General features: G+C 41.8%; 1 protein-coding gene across 1 annotated transcript; it reads right to left on the reverse strand.

Annotated features, from left to right (window-relative positions):
* Positions 1-7,031: 7,031 nt before the first annotated feature.
* C22H11orf91 (chromosome 22 C11orf91 homolog) lies at positions 7,032-8,283 on the reverse strand. The gene is made up of 2 exons (XM_054171879.1): positions 7,923-8,283; positions 7,032-7,106 (listed from the first exon to the last, which is right to left on the reverse strand). The coding sequence occupies exons 1-2, from the start codon at positions 8,281-8,283 to the stop codon at positions 7,036-7,038; spliced, it is 432 nt and encodes a 143-aa protein (XP_054027854.1). The 3' UTR covers positions 7,032-7,035.
* Positions 8,284-9,648: the final 1,365 nt, after the last annotated feature.

The raw sequence follows: 9,648 nt of genomic DNA on the forward strand, positions 1-9,648 counted from the left end.
AGAGACATCTCTTGCAATAAAACATCAAGGTGTACGGCATCTTTATACATTTTACTACGTCATTGTGAGGGGGGAAGGACATGATCATACAGTATGTTAGTAGATTAATAACATTAGCCTCTTCTTGGTCTGTGAAGCAGTTTTACCAAAGTAGTGTGTGTTCAAAGAGAATTCAATTAGCTCAAGCCTGTTTACAATCATGTTACTTAGTTGTGGCACTGCAGACTTTGTAACAGTGCTGTGTGGAATCAGTATGCCAAGTGGTAACTTTCTGTGCTAGGCTTTCTTTCCACGGTTTTAACTTTTTGGCTGTAACTCCAGAACTGAGTAAGATTTTAATTTTTTCTTAGCAAATACTTCAAAGTTAATTTTTTTCCATGTTAAAGGGCAGGCATGCAAAAATGAGGATAAGAGTACTCATTTAGAACAGGGGTTTGTTGTTGCTGTTTTGGTTTGTTTTTTGAACTCTTGCCTTCTGTAAATAAATAATGTGAAACTCAACTTGTGGAAATGAGATTTATATAGGTTAGAAAATGAATTGCATACTGACTTGCTCTTTAAAAGAAAGCTTCAAGATGGCCAAGGCATAAAGGCAAACCTGTTCAATACTGTAGAATCTCTACTGAGAATAACTGCATTGCACATCCTTGATCAAAAACACCTTGCTGTGTCCAGTAAGTGAAAACAGTCCAAAAACTGCACCTCTCCTGATTCCTGTTATTTAGGAAATTGTTTTCCTAGGCTGTGTACAGGACATGGGACACGAGACAGGGATTTTGATGGGCATCTGAGGTAGATAGACTACCCTATGTAACACATATGCCCTTTGGGTGGCTCATAACACAGATGTAAAAGCTACAGCCACCCAAGTGATGTGTCAGGAAGGTAGTATAGATCCTGATTTTTAAAACCGTTGAGATGCCTCAAACTCAGAAACCCCCTAGGAATTTTCAATAGGAATGTGGTATCCTACTCAAATGTCCAAAAATATTTTTTGGAAATGAGTCCTTTAATCCACCTACTTGTCCTCATCCATTTTGGGTTTTTTAAGGCATACAGAGGCAGTAATGAAGAGTTAGTTCCCAGCTTTATTTTCTATACTGAAGCTCATGGAAGATGATAAATGGGTTTTAAATTATTAGGTAGTCAAATGTATAGCAGTTTTCTTGAAAATAATTATAAATACCTTGAAGAGGTGTTTCAGGAATTAGATGGTTTTTGCATTTGGTTTAAGAAGTGCCTGACTTTCTCTGTATTTCCATACTTGATTCATTCCCAAGGAGTAGCTTGAGACTATATTAAATTTTGTAAATAATTTTGTAATTTTATAAACACACATTTCCATACTAGACAATAGTGGGTCCAAAGGGTTATAGATCATAGAGAAAGTTGATGCCACCATATTTAGGGAGGAGGTCAATTTTCCTTCCAAAGTATGCCCCCCTTTGCTGCAGATCAATGCATTTCTCTGCTTCATAAACCAGGGTCTAAGCACCATGACACACACTGGACTCTGTTAAAATCTTGTATATTTGACAAGGAGCACTGACTTTTGCAGCCTCCAGTGCCTGTGTATATGATTAATTTTTTTAAAGTATGAAACCAGAATTTTTTAATGTCATTAACTTTGCCTTTTTGCAAGGATTTTAGGTCCTGCATCATCCACAAATGTAACCAACAGATACCTTGAGATGTGGTGCAGCAGAACACAGAAGCCTATACCAAGGATTCACCAGGATCTCAAAGGCAAGAGGCTGTAGTAGAAGAATAGGTGGGAAACCTTCTATTTCAGCAGTGGATTGACACACATAATTATGAACTGATTATTATGATAGATCAGAGTCTTGAAGTTAATTGCTTGGAATCAATTTTATGTATTTAGTTAGCTTTTGATTTCTTCATTTGTTAGAGCAAAAATAGCAACATTAACAGTGCATTCGATTTCACAGTTAGAAACATGGGAGTTCTGAATGTAAGTAAATGTGAAGTTTCATCTTTGTCCTTGCATCTATCAACTACTTTCAACACTGTAAACAGAAAGAAGCCAAACCACTTTATCTTCCACCACACTGATTTTAGTATTTCTATAACAAAGAGACTGGAGAGGCTTTTTTTTCCATTTTAAGTTGGTGTTGGGTTCTTCAAAATGTATTGGAGGTCATATTTCATAGAAAAAGTCACAGTGAAACCAATCTTACTGAGCCTTGAATTTTGGTTTAGGTCTTAGCAACCCAGCAGCAACAGCTCAGACTCAACAAAAGGTCTCTTCTGGGTAGTTACTAAGGTTTCATTAGAAAGGTCATGTGTTCAGTGCAGATATTTCTGTCCCCTTTAAGATTTTATTTTAATTTACTGTCTGTGTTGCCTTTGCTGGCCATTCTGAATTTGACTTTTACTTAGGTGTAAACAAAGAGGTGCACCCTTTAGCTCACTGATATACTGCTTGTGTGATAGAAGTAGTAACCAACATGTGATACAACTTTTAATTAGCTATGGGACTGCAAGGCTTTGGCCTATGTTCTGCTTTGTGATACTTGGCTTTGGCCTATGCTACATACATAGGCTTTGTGATACATAGGCTTTGGCCTATGTTCTACTTTGTAATATCGGTATTACGGCAAAATGTGAATACAATGTCTTCCACTGAAGTTATTGGCTAAACACCTGCTCAGTGCTATCTGACTATAGGTAGCTGGAAGTTAGGAGGTTGTGGTCAGTCGACCCTTATTCAGAGTTTTGGATCAGTCCTGGACAAGGTGCTTAATCTGCCTGTGTTTCAGTGTCCCTTAGTGTCACCCACCAAGGTGAAGGAACTACCTCTCTTCATGCTCCTGGTGAAAGGCTGAATTAACTGATGGAGACACTGAAAACCTGAAATACAAGTGTTTGGTACCAAGCAGTGTTTATTATTTCATGGGGCTTGGTAATTGTTCATGACTAAATGCTACCAGGGGAACTGGTAAATTATAAATATATGTCACTGTACAAGGAAAAAAACCCAACACCTCCTGATACTCTTTCAGTATGTTCTAGGAAGCCCTTCCAATAACAGCTTCTACACATTTTTACAGAGATGTTAGATCAACATTTTGTTTCACTTCCCATGCAACAGATTTCACTTTTGGATGAAATGAACTTTTCTTACGTCTTTAAATTAAGAAAAGGACTAGCTCTGCATGATTACAAATATCCACGCTATCTTTGTCGACAGCTTGAGTCAATTTGGCTGTAATGGCTGTGTCCGTAAAAGTTGCTCAAAATCTGTAAGTGTAAAGCTGTAAACAGGAAAATTAGTTTTCTGGAGCCAGGTAGAGCTGCAAAATTAAGAGTGATTTGTACAGCTAAGTCTAGGGATTAAACTGAAAGACGAAGAAAATAATTAATTACAATTTTATACTATGCAATAAGAAGGGAATGTTCCAAGAACCGATTCCTTTTGCAATTAAAAATGTAAACCCATGGCAATGGTAGAAAAGGAGACATTTAAAATGTTCTGGGTCATTACCAAATGGCTGTGGTTTTACTCCAAACCACAGGGCGATTCTAGAAATGAAGCTTCTGAGTACATAGAATTGTTTCTTTCATGTGAGTGGCTATAGCTTAGTTGAAGTTGTGCACGTTTTTTCTTGGCAATTTTGTACTTTAAATAAAATATGTTGTAAAATCTATGTTGCTACTTATTGCTTGTTCCTGAAATATCCTTTTCTTTAGATCAGCTGCTTCAAAGCATGAGCATACTTTTACCTTTGGAGCTACCAAGCTGCTGAACTGTGTAGGGATCTCATTGCTCATGCTTTCAAGGCAGAACCTGGCAAAGGAGAGGAAAGGATTTTTAAGAACTCCACAAGTGAAACCCACGAATTTCTGTGGTGTCATTCCCTCTGAAGAAATACATGAGCCTGCCTTAGGGATGGGAGCAGAACAGTAACTAGCAAGACTGTGGGTTCTGAGAACATCTTGTGACTCTCTGTTTCCTTTGTGAATTTCCCTTCTCACCTTAATATCCTCTATACCTTCCTCTATTCAGCCACTTACTGTGGATTTTATTGGTATTTACTTAGGCCTAAGTTTCCTGCTGAAGTCTGAAGTGAAGCAGAAAAAAAGGAAAATGCAGGTATGTGCTTTTGACAGTCCTGCTTTTGTGTAATTTGTGGTGCAGAAAATTTAGAATAACATGTTCATTTTATTACAGGGAACACATCTAACCCTTCTTCTCTCTCTTTGTGGTTTCAGAGGGGGAAAAAAAAAAAGGCAGGCCAGGATCTTCCCAAAATATAGGATAAACAAACTTCTTAGTGTACATATCACTACCAAGGTTCTGGGCAGACAGTACACTTAAGATGCAGTTACATATATATATAAAATATATATATATATAAAGTTGTGACTGAGCATTTAAATTGCCTCCAGGGATTGTTCTGGCTTTTTTTCAAGTTATACCAAAGTCTTGGGCATTTTTTGAGATTTAAGTCTTTAGTTTTCAATATTAAACAACTGTCTGGTGTTACAAATAATTATGCTTCCTTAAAAAGGCCAAATACACTGCTTACCAACTGATCCTGATTAGCACCTCTAATGGCAGCTCTTTCAGTATATAGATCTCAGAGACCTCAAGACTGACCACTTCCTAACAAAAGAGTGTAGTGCTGCTTTTGATTTCCCTACTTTAGACTGGGATATTAGCTTTGGATTTTCAGGACAAGTGAATCTATCATGCACAGCATTCTCTGCTGAAAACAGAAAAATAATTTTATGATAGCTTAGTGCTTTTGTATTTCCTCTGTAATCTGTCCCTGAGCTAATTAAGGCAGTGTTACTTGAAGATTAATTGATATTTCAATGATCCATTGTAATAAGACTGAGTCTCTATTTGGAGAATTTTAATGTAGTAAACTCTAAAAGCAATCTGAAATTTGATGGACCAAACTATTTAAAGCTTAAATGCATTCTTGTTTCCAAATGGCTTTGTATCTATTTCCCATTGTAAAGCAGCTAAAGCTATTTCAGGTTTCAGAACTGAAAGACCTGAGAGCAGTCCTTGGGGAGTGTAAGTATTGCTGTAGGTGTGGACAGGCTCTTTCAGCAAGACAGCCATCATTGCTCAGCCCTCAGTTGGGCAGAGAAGATATGACACTGCTTTTTTGAGAAGGCTTCTTTGTTAAGAACTGGAAATAAGAGCAACCTATTGATGGTTTGAGATTTCAGCCCATGAATCAAAATCATGACCTCGTGTTTCCTTCTTGAATGCAATAGGGATACATTTGTTGAGTCACAAGGCAGCTATATGAAATGCCAAGGTGAGTCTCCAGAGTATTTTTAAGCAAGCTGAAGAGGGAGGATGTTTGTACTCAAGTGAATGATGGGTTTGGAGTCTGAAAGGGGAGCTCATGGTATCTACCACTGACGTGTGTACACCTGAGCCAGCATGTGGGCAGCTGTCAGAGCGTCAGGCCCACCAGCAGGCTGTAGGGGCCCTGGCCAGTCTCCTCCGGGCCCCCTCCATTGGCTGCTTTCTGCCCCAGGGCCTCTCAAGCCCATTTAAGATGAGGCCCTGCCTCACATCCTAGCCTGGTCTGGGTTGCAGATGTTACTGCAAGGGACCTTTCTAGGTTTTAGGGCTGCCTTGGTGAGACCTTTCATGGGCCTATGTTACAAGTAGGCATGATGTCAGTCCTGCCCCTGGGCTTTCTGCACAGATCCAGGACTGGTCCCTCACCTTGCCCTGTCACACAGGGTGAACCCTGGTCTTACCACACTCCACTGGCCCTGCTCAGGTGCTGTTTCATTTTAAAGCATATTGAGCAGCACATGGACCATGAGCTGCTGTATTGGCAGACATCCAGCTAACAATAGCAGTTGTGGAGGGTAAGATTCTGTTTAAGATCTAGCTGTTCTGATAAAATGGGATTATAATAGTTTGCTGATTGACAAATGAGAGTTATAAACCAGATTTTTTTTTTTTTTTTTTAATATAAACTCTGTCTGGAAAGCTTAAGATAGTAAAAGAGTGAATGCCATAATGAGCAGCAATAGGAAATAAAATTTTGATATGGCATTGTGCAAAAATGCTTCACAGTTGAGCAACTTGAACTGCTTTCAAAAACAGATTAAAATGGTACTCTTCAAAAAAACAAACCACAAACGCTGCTTGCCAAACTAGGATAGCTTCAGGGTCGGTAACCATTATTTCATACTGCCATCTGCTGCTCTTGAATTGGAACAGAAAAAGTAATTGTTGTCTTTTTATCAGTCTGATGAGCCTATTTACTACTTTGCTAGGTTATTCTCAATAATAAATGTGGTATTACTTTTTCAGTGGTAGATGTTCTCCAGATCTTCAATCTGTCATCATTGCCTCAGTTAATTTTTCCCTCATGAAAGGATATGCCTTCCAAGGAAAGATGTTGTCACTCCATAAACTGCTACTAATACTGCACTATTAGTCCTAAAATAATAGTAAAATGTTTGTTGAAAGTCAATGATGTATGACTGTTCTGTTAAAAACCAACTGAAGCTATCATTTCTGTAATTGTGATAGACTAAAGCAAGCAACACAATGTGATTCTTTGTAACAAAGATTTTCATACTAACGTGAAAGTAGTTTTCTAAGGCCTACTTAGAGGCATAGGACTTTTGACCGCATCTATTTACTCTCAGCTGCTCTTACTTAATGCAATTAGAACAAAAAGACTTTGTATTTTGTACTGTTTCTCTGCTATGTGTATCTTAAACATCATCAAAGGGCTGCTAGGAATCCTGACATCAGCATTGTTAATTCTGTAGTGGTTTTGAGGAAAATCTCTCTTCTGTTTCCCTATAGTCATTGGGGGGAAATGTTAAAATACATATTAGTAACAGTAACCAGTACCAGGCAAATAATGCACAAAAAAAGTCAGCAAGAAATTATACTGTATTTTTTAATTTGTAAGAGAATAGCCTATAATAAGTAGAAAAAAATAACACCAAAGATCCATTAAAATACTCTGTAGTGACAGAGGGATTGAATATCCAGCTGAAATAACCCTGTGTTGGTGGCTATTTCTTCAGCTTCTGTCTTGCTTTCATGCATTTTATCCTTTCTTCTCTCAGTGCCTTCAGAATTTTATCTAAACAGAAACATAATTTGTCATTAATTTTGAAATTAATACTTTATTACAGTTTTAAGAAAATCAACTAATATATTAAACTAGTAATATCCCTTACAATTTGTCTAGCAAATATCTGAAAGTGGAACTTTCTCATATGTATTGAAAATAATGGAAAAATGTATGTATTGCTGTAGCAAAGGGGGAGGAAAAAGCCCTGTTAATTTCCTGTTCTGAAAAGTGAATGTGTGCCAACTACCTATCAGAATGTATTTCAGATCTTCTTTTGAATGTGTCTATTTGATGGCCATTCCTTAGTCTTGTAACCTTTGCACTCCTGAAAGCCTTACTGGCAGCCTGAGGTCCTTGAAATGAGGGCCCTAGAACTGGCCATCGTATTCCAGATGCAGCCTCACCAGGGCAGAGGGGGAAGAAAACGTCTCTCGACCTACAAGCCACACCCTTTGTATTCCACCCCAGAATGCCGTTGGCCTTCTTGGCCACAAGGGCACATTGCTGGCTCATGGTTATTCTTATGTCCACCGTAACGCCCAGGTCCCTTTCTCCAATGCTGTTCTCCAACAGGTCAGTGCAGGGCACCAAACCTGGGGAACCTGACCCTTGATCCCCCAGGAGTAGTGCTGTGTCCTCTTGGCTGACTTAGGGTGCTGTGGGTGCCGTACAAGACGTTTCAGTGCGTTACTGATGGCGGAACCTGCCGCCTTTGAGGTTGGGCTGTGCCCCTCCCGCCCTACTCCACCGGCCAGGACAGGAGGCAGCGGATGCGCAGGGGCCCTGGAGCGGAGCCGCGGTTGGCCCCAGGTGGAGGACACGCACACTGCTTGGCGTCGAACCGCTCGCCGAGGAGCGCCAGCAGCTCCAGCTCCTTGAGGCGGATGCCTAGCTCGCAGATCTCGTCCTCCAGCGGCAGCTCCTTCAGGGGTCGCGGTGCCGCGCCCCCGCCCTCCTCGTCCGCCCCCGCCGGCGGGCAGAAGAAGCGCAGCGGTTCGTAGGCGATGGTCGCAAGCGATGCGGCCCAGCGGGGCGGCTCGGCGGCGGGCGCCGGGGTCTGCCGCGGCCTGCATATGGCTGCGCGGAGGGGCCAGGGGCCAACCCCGCCGGACGGAGGTGGGACGGGCTCGGTGCGGTCGTGGAAGTGGGGGAAGAAGAGTGGCCGCGGCGGGCGCTGCTCGGCCATGGCACCGTCCGCCAACGGCGGTTGTCCGGGAGACGGGCCGGCCTCGAGTCAAGCGGGCTGGGCTCGGGCCCCTCCATGTCGAGCGCCGCGGGCTCATTCCCAGCGCAGGTGGCAACACCAGAGAGCCTGTGCGGAAGCTCTCCCCTGTCCTCCCTCTCGCGGCTCCCCTCACGGGGCGGGCCTAGGCCCTCCCACGATCCCCGCCAGCGGGTGAATTTGAATCCCAGCGCCTAGCGGGACCGATGCCGAGCAGATGGGAGCGGTAGTTCCAGCGCTGTCGAGTTTCCCAGTGAACCGGTAGGTGTCTCACCCAGCAGTTTTGTTTCTGGGTCGGTTCCGTGGTGTTTCAGACGTACACTGGGCTCCAAAAGTAGCATCTGTTAGAAGATGTGAGGAAGGTGGTGTCTTAATAATAATTTTCTAGAAGTTTATCTGCAGGCTACGTGTGAAATAAGGGAACCAGGTACTGAGGATGGAAGCATGTTGGTGATGAGGTTAGGGAAAATTTAAGATACTTGCTCACAGACAGGTAATGGTCAGCATACCTGATGTTCAGGATAATGGGGCGGAGGGCTGGGGGAACCTTCTCTCCTCTCCCCCCTTCCTCTTCCAGGTACCTTCCATGATTGAATTTGGACTGGACAATGAGACCTGTGTCTGGCTAGTCGCCATTTCTTTTAGCCTTAGCTGTTTCCATTAAAGGTGACAACCCCACTCCAGACCTAGGCAGCTATTAGGTGCATTGCTAATTACTTCTGCAAAGCTAAAAAAAGCCAAGAAGGTCCTCCTGTGCTTTCAGCAGGAGAACTTCTGGAATTACTTTAAGGTGTTTTGAAGTGTTGTGGATGTCCCTGATAAGAGAGGTGCTGTACCAGTGCCATTGGTAAAGAATTGATGATGGCAGGGACTGTGGAGATAGTTTTGATCAGTAAATTTGCTTAAAATGAGGTGAAAAGCCCACTGCAGTACTAATGCAAGCTTGAGCAGATTTCAGCAATACACAGCCTCTAAAGGACTGCTGTGTGCTCTGAAGTAAATACTATTTTTAAAGCTTTCCCTTGAATAAAATGAGAAGCTTGCTGTTACCATTTCCTCAAAGCAGGCTTTTGTGTACTTAGGTCTAGTGTTGTGTGCTGTGAGCCACTACAGATATGAATGGCTTTTTGGAATTTAGCAGACCTATAGATATTAGCTGTCACAAGAGTGACAGTCAGTGCCCTGATAAGTGGTAGGAGCAGAGAGATAGTGGCAGGAATCATGCAGTGTTTCCACAGAATCACACAATTGACTAGAATGGAAAAGACCTTTAAGATCATTGAGTCCAATCACAAACCTAACACTGGCAAATCCTTGACTAGACCATAT

The sequence above is a fragment of the Dryobates pubescens genome, chromosome 22, assembly GCF_014839835.1.
Source record: "Dryobates pubescens isolate bDryPub1 chromosome 22, bDryPub1.pri, whole genome shotgun sequence".
Lineage (NCBI taxonomy): Eukaryota > Metazoa > Chordata > Aves > Piciformes > Picidae > Dryobates > Dryobates pubescens.

Coding starts and splice junctions, on each gene's coding strand:
- C22H11orf91 (XM_054171879.1), bottom strand. CDS start 8,283: ATGGCCGAGCAGCGCCCGCCGCGGCCACTCTTCTTCCCCCACTTCCAC. Junction 7,107..7,922: donor GCGGTTCGACGCCAAGCAGT/GTGCGTGTCCTC, acceptor GTTTCTGTTTAG/ATAAAATTCTGAAGGCACTG.